This window comes from Pimephales promelas, chromosome 4, assembly GCF_988280905.1.
Source record: "Pimephales promelas chromosome 4, fPimPro1.hap1.1, whole genome shotgun sequence".
NCBI lineage: Eukaryota > Metazoa > Chordata > Actinopteri > Cypriniformes > Leuciscidae > Pimephales > Pimephales promelas.
Genome location: NC_142772.1, coordinates 37,440,929 through 37,459,671, shown reverse-complemented (window position 1 = coordinate 37,459,671; position 18,743 = coordinate 37,440,929). Strand labels below are relative to the sequence as shown.

Sequence of the window (18,743 nt, the reverse complement as noted above, 5' to 3'; positions counted from 1 at the left end):
TAAAAAATAAATAAATAAATAAATATAATAAAATTTAAAAAAAGCTTTATCTGTATTTAAACTACAATAAATTTCATTAGCGGTTTAAATCAATACAAAAATAGGTGATAAGTGCGTAGGAAAACGACCAAAAAAACATCTGTATAAAAATTAAAAACAAAAAAATAAAAAATAAAATAAAATAAAACAATAAAACCATTTAAAAACCAATAAAAATTCTTTATTAGCAACGTTGTCTATTATTTTCTTCTTTATAGGATTGTATGTTTGTCTTTATGAGTTCGAGATAAGGGAATGTCTTCATTTCACAGGACGATGTTGTGAGTGCAGCAGTAGCCTAACATTCCATTGTTTTGCTGTTTTATAGGTCTAATAACACTTGTTGGTTTTGTACTGGTCAGACTTTGTCTGAGCATGAGCACTGGGACATTCAGACGAAGTCTGAGCATTGAAACCTGGCTATACGCAACAAGATTATTAAATAAACTCTGCTCTTTTTACTATTATCACGTCGTCTCCTGCTTCTGCTCTTATACCCAGCTTCCTCAGTCAAACTTTCAGGCTTATTAAAGGCTTGTATCTTCTTCTGACAGAGATTTGGGGTCCAGGGTCAGATCTAATATAGGCCCTATCTGATATTTCTGACGTGGAAATGCAGTCGGGAGGAAATCAGCACGATGTAATGTTATTTACAAATTTGACCTGTAAATTCACTCTGCAGTCGACAGCGCCCTCTCCTGCTAGATTTGGGGAAATTGCTCTTTTTCATGCTTTTGCTCTTGCATTGTAAATACAAAAAAGTATGGCATGAGGTATATAGCCTAGTTGAAAATAGGAAAATCAGCCTTGTGCCAATTGAAGGCCTGTTTTTGAAAGGCTGAGTTGCAAGCCAACAAGCTTATTAATCAAATTAAACTTTGTTAATAAGGAGATAGATACAATATTGCTCGAAATTATTGATAAGCCCCTATTTCATTGTCACCATGTCCAATAGCATAAATTCTATGCACCCGTCAGCGTCTTCACCTCAGTTCTGAACGCAACGTTAAAGGGATAGTTCACTTTGAAATACATTTTTGATATGTTTTAGCTTACCTCAAGGACATCCAAGATGTAGGTGTCTTTGTTTCCACAGTATTTTCAATTTTGATATTTTTAGGTCAAACCGTTGTTGTCAGTCATATAATGGAGGTCTATGGGGTCCACCTCAAAGAGTTTATGTTTTAAATTAAGTTTATGTTTAAAACAAGTAGGGGACAAAAATATCTGCAAATAGACCAAGATAAAATGCAAAAAAGCAAGAATTAATATTTTATGCCATTTGCTTCTCTGGTAAATGCATTGTGTTTTAAGAATGTTAAGATATTTTCTTGCTAGGAAACTTAGTAATATGATTTGCAATGTAGCCTGAAATATTATTAGATGTTTTATTTATAGTATCTAGTCATTACGAACCCACAGCTCACAAGAACATTAAATTACACACATAGCATCTTTATTAATTTATCGATCAGACATCTGAAAAATATTATGCCACATTATTTAATCAGGATTTAACAAAGGCATTCATCATATTCAGTCAAATTCAAAACTTATTTCCCTGTGGAACCCTAATGTGCTTTTGACTCAGATTTGTAATCTACAAATCGTTCACAATGCTTGGTTTATGTCTCCAACCTAAGGGATAGGGAAACTATGCTTTTTTTGTGAAACATGATGTTAAATAAAACTTGCTATAAGTTTGGACGAACTTCTGCATTGTTTTTAGCTACGTGAGAGAAGCGAATATTTTTTACTTGGCCTGAAGTGATTCTGATGTCCCGCCACAGATATTCAGGAGAGAGAAGTTTACTGGGTTTGTTATAAAGAAAATACTTGTTCAAGTGAGACTCCTCGTGCCATATCGCCTCGATGGAGTTCGCAGCATCAATTTTCAGCTGTTCCCAGCAGGTTTTGGTGAGATTATGTACATCATCCAATGAGCCACCAAATGCAGCAGCAGTGTAATAATAATCACCTTCCCCAGCTGGAATGAATGCCTGAGACTCTGGTCTACGCTCATATGTGAACTGATCTCTTGGATAATCAAAGAACCAAGGATGTATCACACCGACCAGACGACCCAAAGACTCCGCCCCCCAGCGGCCATAGAACTTTGTATCCACGTCCAGGCAGAAAATATAGTCAGCTTCATTGGCCAGTTCGTTCTTTATTAGTTTTTCTAGTATTTCCATCCTGCCCATACTTATGTCCTGCCATCGGTCCAAACTCGGAACCCTCCGAACTGTCAAATGATGATTTTCACCCATCTTTACTTCAGGAACTGCTTTCGGTTGATCCGTAAACAAGTGGTAATGCACTCGAAATCCAACAAAGTAATGCTCCTCCGCCGACTCCAGAAAATCTTTGAGGAAACGTGTGTATCTGAAAAAAGAGTGAGGAACAGATATTGAAAAAATAAAAAAATGTATGCGTGCATGCTTTTTCAGCATTTATAATTTTAGAAATATTTCTTCAGCATCAAATCAGCATATTAGAATGATTTCTGTTAGACCATGTGATGCTGAAGACTGGAGTAATGGCTGCTGAAAAAAATCTGAGACCTCAAATCTACACCTCTCTGATTCTGCCTCACAAAAATGCAGTATCAGAGACATAGATTTGACTCTGTGTGAAGAACAAATGGTGTTATCTATGTTGCTGCATTTACTTGTGGCTATGTGTAAATGTAATCATACTTCAAACGAGTTTTACAAAGGTGATACAAATTTAGTCCTGTTGTTGTAACAGGAAGCCAGCATGAGAATGTGACTATGGGGTGTGATTTGGCCCAAAATACTTCCATACTAAAATCTAAAAACATCACAAAGTCACCCAAGAATATTAATAAATGATAGACAGAGAGAAAAAGAGTTATTTGGAGAGTTTGAGAAATAACTTCATTACTTTCCCAAAGCGAAGACAGTGGTCGCTATTGTGATGTTTTGTTGTTTGAAGATAGAGTCAACCATAATGGAGTCAAAGGTTCCCTCCCAAACAACTGGGGCCAACCATGGTGTCAAAGAAACAATGTCTGTCCCACTGTGTATTACACACACACACACACACACATTTATATCCAAGCATGTTTACACGTTAAACAAGTAAATATTTCCAACATTTTGTATTCTGAAAGTACACAGGCTATAGGGTAATAAACTGTGAATTCTGTCAAGTCTAGCCAGTTAAATTTTTTGAAAAAAATGCCACATGTAAACCAGCTATGTCAGCAGCCTTTATGCAGTTTAAATTGTAATTTCATCACGTAAATCTTATTGATTGTGGACGTTTAGTATTTAAAAGTGAGGAGAGCGTTTTGAATAAAACCGTACACGCGCAGTAGGCTATGTAAAAACTGCGGGGAAATTAGTCTAGGGAGTTGTGTGTGTGGAAAGTCTGCTGAGAGATTTAAAGAGTAACTAAACCCCTGGTCAGAGCCTGACTCCACCCACTGGCAATATTTGAAAAATGCTGGAAAAGTGGGCAGAGCCCAGCAGAGGGGGTCGTGCACCTGAGACGCATCTCTTTGTATGGAACTTGCCGGTCACCAACAACTGCTGTGTCACGTACCACAGCAAACATCCAATAGGAAAATTCAACTGCAGTAGCCACCGTTCAACCTGAAGAGGGCAGCACTAAGACGTTTTTACACCATATATTGTAGAAATAGAACACTTTATAAACAAATGCCAAAAGAGTCAATGACTGGTATTAATAAAGATCCATTCTTACAGATCATTAACTAAAAAAAGTTGGTTAAGTGTTTAGTTACTCTTTAAGAAATTCTCAACAGAAGAAGCGACGGGGGTAAGTTCCAGCACAGTCTGCGCGTTTCTTCTGTAATGTCAGAACCAGGATCGTTTTTGTAAAACGGTGGTCATGGACCAAGTGTGCTCAATGTTTGAAGCGAAATAATCTTTTTTGCTATATTCACAACAGCGCCATTTTAAACACCAGGGCAGAAAAGTCAGAAATGTTAGAAATATGAATTGTTATATACAGCATACTATTTCAATGTTAATGCAACTTTATGTATTATGTTCATATTGTTTAGCTGCTAAAGGGGAGACAGCTTTGAAGGTCCTGCTAACTCTGCTTCCCCCATCCATCTACAGGAGAAGAGGAAAGTCTTCAGACCCACCAGAGAGGCACAGAGGCCCTTGACATGCAACCTAAGTTTTACTTTAGTGTTTCTACTTCAATAAGGGTAGACGTTTGCACTGTTTTATATCCTTGATAACTATTAAAGAAATTTAGGTTTAGAATATTTAAAGCTGCAATCTCTGTTTGCAAAACAAAATTGATTTTTTTTTTTTTTAAAAAAGACATTTTCAAAATGTTTATAATGAGCAACATTATGAATCCATTTTCCAAATCATGTTTTTGTCTTATCCTGAACCACTTTTGGTACACCTATAAGAAGTGTTTATATTCAGACTATTTTAGACTGGTTAAATGTCTATTTAGATGTGTAAATAGACATTTTGTTTGTTTTTCACATTTGGCCATATTTGGTAATGTTTACAATAAAAATATATATAGCTCCACATAAAAAAGTTTAACTTGCATTTCAGTTATATTGTATAAGGAAGCCCTGAACCGCAAGGTGAGAAAAAAAACAAAGATAACTTATCTCGTTATTTCGACGTAAAATCTGGTTATTTCAAAATCGTATCTCGTTATTTCGACAAAATAAGTAGTTATTTCGACACAAATAGCCTTTTTATTTCGACATAAGGGGCACATGTGCATTAATCTACATTTAGCGTTCTTATAATGAGTTTCTATGGGAGGAAAATACTTAACGTCAAATGAAACACTTTGCGTTCATATTCTGGTCTTTTTTGTAGTATACTTTATTATGAGTTTAGAATCATATTGATTAAGAAATGCACACGCAATTATCCGTGAGCTTGATAAATATTGCAGATATGTTTTAGGCTACTATCCACAAACAAATTGCTTTCAATTATGTGTGCAAAATTCAGAGTTCAACGAATGCAGTGCAACAATTACAGTTAAATTAAGAATATTATTAATAATAATCCTTTGCAGACAGTAGTGGTAGGCTAAAGGCAGTGCAAGCCAAGTCAAGTAAAACAGAGTTTCTTTGCGTTCATATTCTGGACTTATCTGATTTTTTGCAGTAGTGGTAAGTAATGAAGTAAAAATACTTTGTTATTTTACTTAAGTAGTTTTTTTTCAGGGATATGTACTTTACTTGAATATGTTTTATCTGCATCTACTTTCACTTTTACTCCACTACAATTTTAAAGACAAAGTTTATTTTTACTCTGATACATTTCCCAATGCCCGCTTCAAATATTTATTACACTGGCTTTCCAAACCAACGGAAAACTTTTTCTTTTGAAAAAAAAGAACGCGCAAGCTCTTTGCCACCATACGCACAGATTGACCGCAGAAACAGGTGACAGTATGCTGCAGGCTAAATTATTTGCGACAGCGCTAACGGACTATGCCGCTTCCAACCTGTAGGGGGACCGCAGAGGAAAAGTTCTTTAGTGTCGGTTTAATGTTAGCCAACTGATTTCATATTGAAACGTGCCTTGTAAACAGCTAGCTAACAAATTCTTAATTGCGGTATCTAATGTTATCATTTGTTCAAATAAAATATTGGACATCACTCCCAAAACAATTGATCTGCTTAATTATTAATATACATTTACATTTATTCATTTAGCTGACGCTTTTATCCAAAGTGACTTACAACTGCAATGTATGTCAGAGGTCGCACGCCTCTGGAGCAACTAGGGGTTAAGTGTCTTGCTCAGGGACACATTGGTGTCTCACAGTGGACCTTATCTTATCCAATGCGCCATCACCACCCCAATATTTACAGTTAATTTGAATATTTACTTTTTACTGTCTATACATAAGTACGTTTTAAATCGGACACTTTTGTACTTTTACTCCAGTAAAAATAGAAAGTCCTCCATTCAAACATCACTTGAGTAATTTAAGTACTTTTACCACCTCTGATTTTTTGTAGTAGGCTATACTTTGATTTTAGTAGGCTGTCATATGGGCTCTATGCACGGCGTTATTTCCGGTGAAGGATTAAGGATGCTCGATAACTTCCGCCGATCATAGAGTCCAATGCAATACCGAGAATTTATATTGAATTTTATACTCCATGGTTATTATACTAATGAAACGTTAGTCACAAAAACAGATAAAACAGACACCCCTCGTTGTGTTTATGCTTCTTTTTAAAATTATATTAAATAAACATAACTATATATAAAATTACATCTAAACGCATGTACGTTTCGTTTCAAAGACGGGAGGACAGTAAATATTGAAGACTCTGCCATAATCCCGTTTTCTCCGGTTTTCCTCCGCTTTAATCTACACAACCGGAAATGGACGAGCATCCTTACGTCAAATGCGGAACTTATGCGTGCATATAGCCCATTGATTACGAAATGCACGCACAATTATCCTTGAACAGTTGAACTTGATAAATGTTGCGGCTATCCACAAACAAATTGCTTTCAAATGCATATGCAAAATTCAGAATTCAACGAATGCGCAGCAATTTGTATAACTAGAGGGCAGAATAAGACCGGGAATTAAAGAACACATCGTAGTTATGTTGACCTACTGTTTTCATTACACTGGATATTCTACCAATTTACTTTTCTAAAATATTGCATATTAATGGCAATGAACTTATTTGGCAATTACACCTAGTTTTGTTGTCAGTATTGCTCTTTCGGCCAGCTTTATAGTTTATCTATTAGATGTGGTTTATTTGTTAACTTATTTAATCGCATATAGCCTAATTTGCTTCATGTGCTTGGTCATTATTGGCCAGATCAGAAACTGTTTTACTTGACAAACACAGTATATAAATCATACTAATAAAGTATATAACTTAATAAATCAACACATCTTAATAAATGAAATCATAATCGTACAAGAGTTCAAATGAGTTGCTTAATGACTTTTAAAGGTGCATTGTGTAATATTTAGGAGGATCTGTAAACAGAAAACCAGTTTTCAGTGGTGCATAAAGACCTTACTTAATGCAATGTTAATGTGTTTTTACCTTAGAATGAGTATACATTGTATATTTGTAATAGTTGTATACAAAAAAAATTTAAGAAGTGTATTAAAAATGTAAAAAATAAATAATTGAAATCACATATACAGTGGCCTCTCTGGTTTATTGTATTACAGAGACAATAATTATTTTACATTCGTAATAACAAATATTTGTTACTAATTTTAATAAGGCAATGAAACAGGAAATAACCCAGCACATGAGTAAGATTTAACACAACAAGAGGGTTATTTTCACCCACTGGTTGGGTCAACCAAATGACCCATGAATATGGGTTAAATGGTAAAACCCAGCACTTGGGTCAAACCAACCCAGCACGTGTTCTATCCAATAGTGACCCAGCGGTGTGGTTAACGTTGGGTTATTTTTTAACCCTGCCGTTTTTAGAGTGTGAGCACATGCATTGGGTACTTACCCTAATTCATCCATTTGTTGATTTCTGCAAACCAAAACACAATTATACAGAAATAGACTGTATAACACAAAATACCTTATCACAACACATAATCGAACTACAGCGGCAGGGTTTTGTGTAGTCTTATACGTGGCATGGTAATTATGAAACAAGATTTTGCGGCACACGTACAACGAAAACGAGCTACAATTGTGTTTTCTGTTTGTCTGACTTACACAATTGGACTGGTACGAACTAAAGCTGTTACATGTGACAATTTAATCAAACGAATTATTGTTTTATTCAGACTGAAAACATGACGTATATACAGAAGGCTACTTACCTAAACCAACTGGTGTAACTCAATAAAATGAGCCTGTGAGAGAAGACATTCACATAAGCAAAGATCTTTCAGAAATGTGTGTAGACACCCTCACAATCTTTTTAGTAGAAGTTTTTAGGTTAAGAATTTCCCTTGTGAATGGTATGTGGAGGGAGGTGCTGAACCTTCAAAAATGTTTGTCAATCACAGGGGCTCAAACTAGATATTAGCCTTATATGCACAGTTCCTAATTCATCTTACATTGGGAAAGAAGGAAATCTATATAAATAAAATACTTGCAGAGAAATAAAAGTAGCAAATTATGACTAATCAAACAGGACAGGCTCTTTTAAAAAGGACTTCCATTCCATTGTGGTGTTGTCTTTAGATTTTGTGTTCAACAATATAATATGACACACAACTTGAGCCTTTAAAATCTTTAACATTTTTGGCACATTCCATGAATATTGTACACTTTAGAGTCCATTTATCTACATACATCAGTCTACTCTACATAAAATTGCACATATTTCAGACGAAATTATTTATAGGCTACATACATGCATACGTACAGTACATGCATGACAGTTGGCATGGACAATTACCCACTAGCTCAAAGTCAACAGTAGTAGAAAAACAAACCTCTTGGCTTGTAATACCTGGCTTTCTAAAGCATATTTGTTTTATTTGAAGATTTAATTTAAGAGCATCCACAATTTTGCATTAAACACACATATGAATGTCTTTTCCATCATTTGGTTTCCCAAATACACAATCACATAGGCATTAAAGTTTCATTGGAACATGAGGGAAGGGAGATAACCTCACTGGCTGCGTGTATGATTACTTCTACCTTTGAGAATAACACTTCCGCATTCAGTAATGAATTACTGGTTTTGTGAGTTTGTTTAGGGAGATCTGAGCTTAAACCAGTTTATAGAAAACCCAAGTGATCAAATAACAACTATCAAGCCAACATGGTCACACTTGTTGAGTTTAAGTGCATATGATGCACATGGCCATGGGTAGGTTTAGGGTAGGTTTAGTAGTGGTGCGGGTGCATTATTATGTGTATTATGCTGTACGTTTAGTTACAGCAAATAAAGTGTGTAAATGCAGTTAAAAACAAAAAAGGTACAAAATACTTTAAGTCTTATTTCTAAATGTGTCAATTTGTGTTAGTCACTAATTTCACTACAAAGTATAAAAAAATTACACTTTGTAAATAGATTCAAAAAGATTTTACATACCCACTCAGCGATAAGCCAACAAACATGCCAAAAAGGAAGAAATGAACACTCTGACGTCGCATTATTGGGGTATCATGCAGCTGGGTCTGGTGTCTGTATTCACTTGATGGATTGAACTGTGAAAATGAGAGTGAACATCCGACAAGAAGAGTTTGTTGACAGAGATTTGAATGTCAAACAAAAGCCTGGCTAGGGCGGACCTTAACAAACAAAGCTGTTATAAGTACTTAAAAACAGACATAATTCAACAGCCAATGACTGTTCCACATCCTTCACTCCATATAATCAAAAACGTGATCTTCATTCTTCGGAAACTGGTCTTTTAACTGTTCCCTCAACTCGTTTGAGATTAATAGACAGGAGATGGGGATGTTTCTTCATTAAATTCTCTACTTATTGTGATCAGGCAAGCCAAATCTTTTGGTATTTTAAACCTTAGCTTAAAACTCTTCTCTTTTTTTTTTTTTTTGGTTAGCTTTTATTTGATTTATTGTCTTTTATGTTTATTTTTACTGTGTATGTATCTCTGTGTGTTGTATATTTGCTATTTTAATTGTTTTTGTACAGCACTTTGAGATGTACATTTAAAGGCACTATAGAAAATAAAGGTTATTATATTTATGCAGTATAGAGTAAGTGTTGAAATAAAACCGTAAACTGTAAAAAAGTAGGCACCTATCGCAAAAGTTTATAAACTGGTTCTGTGTACTGTTTCAAAGCAACTTGGGACTAAATTGGCCCGTTTTTAGCATATAAAAGTATATTGTGTAAAAGTATAAAAGTAATCAAAAGTGTAAAAGTAATCAACTTTGAGTACACAACTAGTTTACAACAAGTTTTCCTTTTGTACTGCAACTATACTATAAGTGAACTTATAGATGTAGCCTACTGATGGTTTAAAATACTTAGTTTACGAAAGGACACTTTGAAGTATCCTCTCAAAAAATACTAGTTAGTACTTGTAAGTTTTCTTTAAAGGGTCATGAAACCCCCCTCTTTCAGCTCAAGTTCACAATCTTTTTTAAAAGTGCAACTTAAATGGGCATGGATATCTGTGAGAAGAACCATCAGTTTTTAAAAGCCTCAGGAATCTTTTGCAGGTGTTTAGAGTTAATTAGTTGATTCAGATGATTAGGTTAATAGCTCGTTTAGAGAACCTCTTCATGATATGCTACTTTTTTGAGATAGGAATTTTGGGTTTTCATGAGCTGTATGCCAAAATCATCAGTATTAAAACAATAAAAGACCTAAAATATTTCAGTTGTATGCAATGAATCTAAAATATATGAAAGTTTAATTTTTTATCATTACATTATGGAAAATAATGAACTATCACAATATGCTAATTTTTTGAGAAGGACCTGTATAGTGTGAGCAATATTTTTATTAAGCGTTTACATAATGCCGTTTGTCACAGAAACGATACTGACCATGTTGAAAATAATCAGTCATAATCAGGCCAAATATTAGAAAAAAATAAGGCAATATTATCTATGCAAACATCTTGCGCATCAAAGCAAACATTTCCGTCCATTACATTTGAGCTCACACCAGAGCCCGTCTAACGGAGAGCCGTGGCACTTCCTATTAGCCCCATTGTGCATCACCTTGGTTGCAGTTCCATTAGAATTCCACTGGAGATGATCGCGGGCGAGTGCAGAATGAATGGGAGTCTATGGGGCTAAACGGCTAAATGTGTCTCTTTCACCTGCTTGTCGTTAAACAAAAATAGATTTTATTGTTGATTTCGCAAGTTCAATATAGATTATAGGCCAAAAGTCGAATGAACGAGTACTTATGTCCTTTTGATTTCTTAGGCTGTTGTTGGCCAGAACACGCTAGCATTCTGCTATTGTGTGATGTCATCACATTTTTGAACGGATTTTTAGAACAGATAAGTGAACTTAAAAATGTAATTTTCAGCTGAGTGTATTATCTTAGCCCTCCCTTTTGAATGCAACTTTCAAATTACTTGACAAAAAATTACATCCGGAGAAAAGTAGATTTCTGGGGGTGAAACCCCATTGACTCCCATTCATTCTGCACTCGACCGCGAGCGCCCCCACATGGACCGAGACGCGTTACTGCAGCCTGTCCAGAACCCGGAAGTAACCAGCCAGTGCCAATTCTCTTCAATTAGACATTCTCTGCTCACACTAACATTAACAGGCTTGATAGCCCTTCAAGCCCAGCCCATTAGATCCAGCGAGGTGGAGGTCTAGTTCCTCCCATTTAATTCAGTCAATGGCAGAACACGAGTAGGCCTAGGCTAAAGTAGATTATAATGCGGGGCACAAACACTTTTTGACTCTCTCAGTTTGTGTAAATCTACTACTTAGGGTTTAGAGTGTAATTTTTTTCCCCCACATTAATTTCCCACATGTCTAGTACAATTTGGTTTTGTTTTTTTTAATACAGTGTATACTTTTTTCTTCATTTACCCTGAAAGAATGGAAGTGAAATGTGACAACATGCCCCATAGGTGGGGTACATTGTAACATGTGAGGGGCACATTGTAACACAATATGACAGCTTAAAATGCAATCTAATCAAAAACATACACAATTCACACCAAAATATTTTCTTATTAAAATACAATTATTAACTTTTTCATATACAATAATGGCATTTTTTAATAATTAAAAATAAACATAATTTTTGAGTTTGATGACAAATACACCAGAAAACAAAGATATACAGCATTGTTCAAAACAAAATAATTATTAATAATTTCTGAACATTGATTCTCAGTCTTCTTTATTTACATGTTTTCTCAATAGACTTCATAAAAGTATTGAATATAATAGCATATTTCTAATAGGGGCACGGTCACATTGTAACACAGTGTTACAACATGCCCCAACTGCACAACTGGGGTTTAAACCCTGCTAGTGTCTTCTGCTAGTTTGCAAAGCATTAAATAACTATCAACTGTTAAACAACATATTGGAGATTAAAATGATATCAGATTTGTCTAATTTTAAATAAACAAAAAAAAATAGAGATGAAAAATTAACTTAAGTAATGTTATTTTGCTATGCTGTTCAGTAATATCTTACAAATATTTCTGAATTTTTGCGCATTTATTTCTCCATAGTGTTGAAATGGCAACTTGTAAATACACCAAGTTTCCTCATGCCAGCATGTGTGTGTAAGTATTTAAAACAAGCGTGTTACAACAAGCCCCGCGTTACTTTGTGCCCCGCGCTCCCTAGTGAGAGATAAAGGCTGTTCAGTTTGAGAATAATATTGAGAAAACTAGTGCTGAGGATGATGACCACGACAAGATGGGATAGGATCATTGTTGCTAAAAATGATAAATCCTGATATTAACAAATTATTTTTGAGGTTTCTTATTTTTGAAGTTTTAATTTGAGGTTTCTATTTTTAATCCCTAAGCGCGTTTGCAGTCGATTTTGTGCTGGATCTTTTGGGGACCTGGAAACCCAGTCTTTGCTCGTTATCTGTAACATTATATAATTGAATCAATGTTTTGATCGGCATGTGAATTTCGCGACGCTAAGAGGTAATTATAAAGTTGACTGTATAGCCACTGCGTTAAGCAACGATTTTGCGACCAAGATCTAACTTGCTACAACTAGACGTCCTTTCATTTCAAAACAATCACAGCACATCGTTAAAAATAACTTCACACATTCATATATAGCTTACCTTCGAAGGGCTGGGCTGGGCTGAGATGTAGCCTAGTTTCTCGACAATTCAACTGATGAACTTACACGACATCTCAATAATATGTTCGCGTTTCTAGCCACCAGCAAACAACTTTCTAGTACCTGAACCAATTTTTCACTCTGACAAGATGATGACGTATTTTGTGGGACCGGGAACATGTTAAATGACATAGAGTTGTCTCTCACTTACCTCTTTCTGTCATCGTGCGCGGAGCTCAACACCTGTCTCGCATGCACTCTCGCTCTAGATAAGATTACAGGATATTTATCTAGTAAAATGCGGTGAAACTAGGCTATCGCGGGTGCCTCAACAGATAGACCTGTAGATAAACTCTTTCAGGCTTGACACTTCAGCATGAGAAATGAGGAGTGTGGCGTGAGAGCGTGAGAATTGGCTAACAGTCTTTTCATGTTGTTGTGATGTTGTATTGTGTCATGTTTATCCAAATAAAACTGATTAAAAAACGTTGACTCCACTCCATTAGGCTTGTTTGAGACGCGCCTTGCCTCGCCTGAAATGTAGATCAGACACCTGAGAGATCAAAGTCTGATATCGCGGGATTCACGCTCGTGCACGTGTTGCTTATAAACTGGATGTCATTTAAGTTCTGTTGCTTTTTAAAAAAAAAAATAATGAACAAGACACCCAAAGTACTTGTTATTTAATTAAATTCCAAATATGTGTTTATCAATATTTTTTACTTTAATACAGACGTGTTTTTATATATTGTTTTAATAAAAAATGACATCACATAATAACCCATATGGCACTGTCAGAGAGTTTATTCACCCATGTACTATGGCAAGCCATTTTAGCATTTAAAACCTAAAACATGATATCAGTTTTAAAATCAAACATTTTTAAAGAGAACATCACGGCTGTTTAAACCAATGAGCATTAAGCTGTGTCGTCACCAAGTCGTTTCCCATCGTGTTTTTGATCAGCGCAGTTGGTGGAGAGCAACTGCACGCGGCTGCAGAATCCGACAGGTGCTCGCGAGATTTTTTTTGACATAGGCCTACGTCGGCATGACATCAGAGCAAGGAAGACCGCACTCGGACACATTTCTAACCGGCATGCATCTCGCACTGATCACCGGTGATAGGTTCTGCGCAGATTTTGCTCATCTCAAACAAGCCTATTTTAAAAGAGAACCAGATCATTGTCATGCGGTAAATCTGGCGAATCGTTGAACAGCTGTGTCCGTCATCAGAGCTTGTGCTCTGATCCGCTCTTGAGAAGCTGCGAGTCCTCCAGCTACTCTTGAATCGCGGTACTTTGATAGCATACGTCACAGTCAGCATCAAGTCGGACAAAATTTCTAACCGACATGCACTGCTTCAAGTCAGCCACCGATCGGCCTGCGCAGAGCTGCATGAAGTCGAACAAGCCTATCGGCTTTCCCCCCATTCCCCTTTTTTCTTTTTTGTCATATTGGCATCTGAAAATCTCTGACCTGAAGGTATTAGGCTTGTTTGAGATCATGTTTGAGATGAGCAAAATCTGCGTAGAACCGATCACCGGTGATCAGTGTGAGATGCATGCCGCTATGAAATGTGTCCGAGAGTGGTCCGATTGCCTGGCAAGCTGATGTAGGTCAAAAAACTCTCGCAAAAAGGGTCGGATTCTGCAGTCGCACGCAGTAGGGGTTATGCCAAGCACCCAGCATTCGAACCAGAAAATGGGTAGCCTATAAGCATATCCGGTTTGCGGGTGATCTCTGAGGTAACTTAAAGGTGCAATGTGTAAAAATGTGGAGTATCTATAGACGAATCCGGCGAAACTACCGGAAGTAAGCGGGGCGCCATTACTGAGCTGTTGCTGGGTAGCGTTGCGCCATTGCCTCCTATTGTTTTAGTTGCAACTTGCGTCCACTGGAATAAACAGCCCGCGATTTACGACTGTCACTAACGTTACAACGTTATCCCTTGTATAATGTCGAGTGGGTAAACAGTTTCCGTTATAAATTGTTTCAATGGTGGCAGTAAAATTTCAATTTTGAAGAGAAAACACTGTGAATACCCCGGGTCGACTGCCCCTGTCTGGTGCCGTACGGTTTACAGATTTCCTGGGCGAGTACAAGACGTGGACATTCGCGTATAATAACAATTATTTAATGACATAAGTAAAAAAAATATAATAAATATGTGATATAGTGATCAGCAAAATCTCCTCTCTTGCTATTTTTTCTATTAAATTAACATGCTATGGTCATTAAATGGCTTTCCTGAGCTAAATGTAACGTTATGTGACATAATTGTTCTCCCGCTGTTATATTGACCTCTTTCCATGGTTTAAAAACACTAATTGGTCGATATTATGCATACTTTCTAGCTGAAACGTTACCTTACCCTTGCCTGTTGCAATGTGAAAATGAGATAAATAATGGACACAAATGAAAAACATGAATTTGTTTATTTGATTTCATTCACTTATTTATTTATTGTTGCCAAATGGACAGATCTTTTTATAGTTTCCTCGTTAGCAAACGTTAGCCTAGCTAGCTTGCCAAGCTATTTTCATAAATAACGTTAATCTGTAAGATCGTTTGTACCTTCATCTGTGACTGGAGGCCACTGCAGTCACAGATCAAACCAACAAGTCATTCTGCCTGGCTGTAGCTGTCATCGAGGGTGAGTTCGCGTTATCACCGAGGTTTGTTTACATACCGGTGCATATGTCTATATGCCTGTGTAACAGCTCAGTAATGGCGTCGCCACAAGATGGCAGCCTACACAGAACGCTCGTCGGATTCGTCTATAGACTCCTTTTGCGCCGACGTCACGTCACGGCGCTAGCTGGAGGCAAAACAAAGTGAAAACTGGAGGCGGCCAATGCAACCAGCACAGATTCGGCTACAAAATAAGGAGCTTAAATTATTGTTACTATTATTAAATGTCATCTTGTTGTGTTGTTTGGTGCAAGAATTGATGAAAAATGAATATGCTGTATCTGGAATTTTTATTTCTAGAAAATATTCACATTAAAATCGCACTGTAATGTCACTCTTTACATTGTCGTCGTCTCGGCGCTGGCTCGGCAGAACTGCAGATCGTACACACAACACAAGTCTTGTATCAGAACATAGTTATAGGCATCTAAATATTTATATGCCCTCAGTTTCTCTTTATGATCGGTTTCTTTGTAAGGTAGATGTACAAGTCAGGCCACTCAACCGAGGTAACGTAACGTTAATCCTGTCAGTTCGTCCATGCATTGAGTGAGTCTATAGGCAGCTACGGGTCGGCCAATCTGGTTCTGTAAATAACTTTTGGAAATAACAATCGCGGTCCTGGACACAGAGTGACCTTACACATTAAGATAAAATCGGATTTTCTCCAGTCATAGTTAAAAAACAAGTTAACAATACTTGCTAACTAGCGTTAGTGAAGCGGCCAGAGGGATCTTTCTGCCTCCACCTAAGCTCCGCCCACAAAAAAACATCACCATGTTTACCAACTGAAAAGGGGTCTATTAACAGAAATGCAATATGACATCCATAACTATGGTTTCAGTGGTTTAGAATGGTTGAGAGTTACAGTTAAAAATTACAATAGGCTACATCACCCACAGCGTAATCTGTCAAAAGGCGACGGCTTTCAGATTTTTCTGTCACTGTTAAAAAAATTCAGTCAGTGATGGAAATCTTTTGGTTAACATGACCTGTAATGTACAAAATCATACGGTAATGTTAATTTTGATTTGTGAATATTCATAGATATTTTCTCCTCTTGTTTGTAGTTTTACAACAACAACAAAAAAAAAATATTGAGAAGAACAATCACCAGTAAAGTAACTAAAGTTATGAAGACTGCTTTCCGGAGTTCATTTTTCAAATTCTACGCTTTCTTTTAAGCCTTTGCTCAAGCTACGCAATTGGTCAGAATAGTATAGGTATTTTCTTTTTTTAAGAGGCCATCAATAGAACAAACAATCAATGCTCATATTATTTATTATCCCATATATTATTATTATTTTTTTTTTTTAATTTGCCTGATTACCAAGGCTGATAAAACATGTGCAAACATGTGCTTTTCTTTAAAAAAACAAACAAACAAAACTGTAAAAAAATAAAAAAAAATGGATGTGATCCATTATTAAAGTCAGTATTCATAAACAAAACGCATATAGAATGCATATATTTTTGTACATTTGCATAGACTTTGTACATTTGCAGACATTAGTTCAATAGTTGTACATCAGTTTTCTGTAGCTAACCTCAAATCCTCAAATGCTTGCATAAAAAGAGGTTCGATTTTTATTTTATTTATTTTTGATCACACAATAAACTGAAGAGTTCAGTTTAGATAAGTTTAAAGATAAGAGTAAAGATAAGTTTATATTAATTCAAAAAGATTTTGGCAGATTTTGTTCCTGGTGCCACATACAAATATTATTCTCATGTCTGTGATATTGGTGGCAGATATCAACTTCCCTCATGTCATTATTACTTGTGGCATGACTTGCGATTCTTAATGTCTTTCAATAGGCCTTTGAGAACACAACAGGTCAGCCGAATGCTGGCAACAGCTGCTACACGTTTGGGCGAACTTCTGCATTGTTTTTAGCTACATGAGAAAAGCGAATTATTTTCACTTGGTCCGCACCAATATTGATGTCCCGCCACAGATATTCAGGAGAGAGAAGTTTACTGGGTTTGTTATAAAGAAAATACTTGTTCAAGTGAGACTCCTCGTGCCATATCGCCTCGATGGAGTTCGCAGCATCAATTTTCAGCTGTTCCCAGCAGGTTTTGGTGAGATTATGTACATCATCCAATGAGCCACCAAATGCAGCAGCAGTGTAATAATAATCACCTTCCCCAGCTGGAATGAATGCCTGAGACTCTGGTCTACGCTCATATGTGAACTGATCTCTTGGATAATCAAAGAACCAAGGATGTATCACACCGACCAGACGACCCAAAGACTCCGCCCCCCAGCGGCCATAGAACTTTGTATCCACGTCCAGGCAGAAAATATAGTCAGCTTCATTGGCCAGTTCGTTCTTTATTAGTTTTTCTAGTATTTCCATCCTGCCCATACTTATGTCCTGCCATCGGTCCAAACTCGGAACCCTCCGAACTGTCAAATGATGATTTTCACCCATCTTTACTTCAGGAACTGCTTCCGGTTGATCCGTAAACAAGTGGTAATGCACTCGAAATCCAACAAAGTAATGCTCCTCCGCCGACTCCAGAAAATCTTTGAGGAAACGTGTGTATCTAACAAACGGGCACATTGAGATATATCATGGTTAGCTTATCACTTTATTCTTTACTCATTTATATTTTCAAAAACAAAGAGAGAAATACAGAGGAGGGAATAGGAACTAGAATATTGAAACATTGAGGAGCTCACTTTCCCAAAGCGAAAACAGTGGTCGCTATGGTGAGATTATGTTGTTTGTAGATAGAATCAATCAGTGTTGGGTCAAAGGTTCCTTCCCAAATGATTGGGGACAACCATGGTGTCATAGAGGTAACATCTTTCCGACTGCATTAAAAACACAAAACATATACAGCACTGTAATCATTCCATTCATTGGTGGAAATGGACCAAAACAAGTTATTACTAAAAATATAATACTCACCCTACCAAGGCGCTGGGTTGGTTGTACAGAAACCTGTAAGACAAATGACATCTCATCTGGTCATCTGAACCATTAAGATAGCCATGAACCAAGAATGTTTCTGAACTGAGCAGTAGTCAGTAACTACGGATCAAATTCGCTAAGAAAAAAAAAAACTAAAAAAAAAAGATACCAAGTATAATCAGAGCATAAATAATGTTTTACAGACCCCGGAGATGAGCGCAATCCCAAGTTCTCAAGCTTCTCTTCTGACCTGACAATAACAGAATCAGTCTAATTCTAATTTAAATGATCATGGTGTGCGAATTGGTGTACATAAGAATATACATGCAGTAAGTACAAAGTGCGCGTGTGTTTATTTGTTTT

At 36.5% G+C, this 18,743-nt stretch overlaps 2 protein-coding genes across 3 annotated transcripts in view; both read right to left on the bottom strand.

Moving 5' to 3' along the window:
* Nucleotides 1-239: 239 nt before the first annotated feature.
* On the bottom strand, nucleotides 240-14,549 carry LOC120469855 (histo-blood group ABO system transferase). The gene is made up of 6 exons (XM_039659098.2): nucleotides 12,975-14,549; nucleotides 9,093-9,208; nucleotides 7,864-7,896; nucleotides 7,542-7,565; nucleotides 2,947-3,081; nucleotides 240-2,424 (listed from the first exon to the last, which is right to left on the bottom strand). Exons 2-6 carry the CDS (start codon nucleotides 9,152-9,154, stop codon nucleotides 1,734-1,736), a joined length of 945 nt encoding a protein of 314 aa, XP_039515032.2. The 5' UTR covers nucleotides 9,155-9,208; nucleotides 12,975-14,549; the 3' UTR covers nucleotides 240-1,733.
* A 2,280-nt stretch (nucleotides 14,550-16,829) lies between these two features.
* Nucleotides 16,830-18,743, bottom strand: part of LOC120469856 (globoside alpha-1,3-N-acetylgalactosaminyltransferase 1) — a 39,532-nt gene continuing 37,618 nt past the window's right edge. For both annotated transcript variants that reach the window (XM_089130435.1, XM_089130437.1), the window contains exons 4-7: nucleotides 18,586-18,630; nucleotides 18,378-18,410; nucleotides 18,146-18,280; nucleotides 16,830-18,009 (exon numbers count right to left, since the gene is read on the bottom strand). In XM_089130435.1, the coding sequence (XP_088986561.1) occupies nucleotides 17,319-18,009; nucleotides 18,146-18,280; nucleotides 18,378-18,410; nucleotides 18,586-18,630 (904 nt within the window). In that variant the 3' untranslated portion in view covers nucleotides 16,830-17,318. The remainder of the gene's footprint in view (nucleotides 18,010-18,145; nucleotides 18,281-18,377; nucleotides 18,411-18,585; nucleotides 18,631-18,743) is intronic.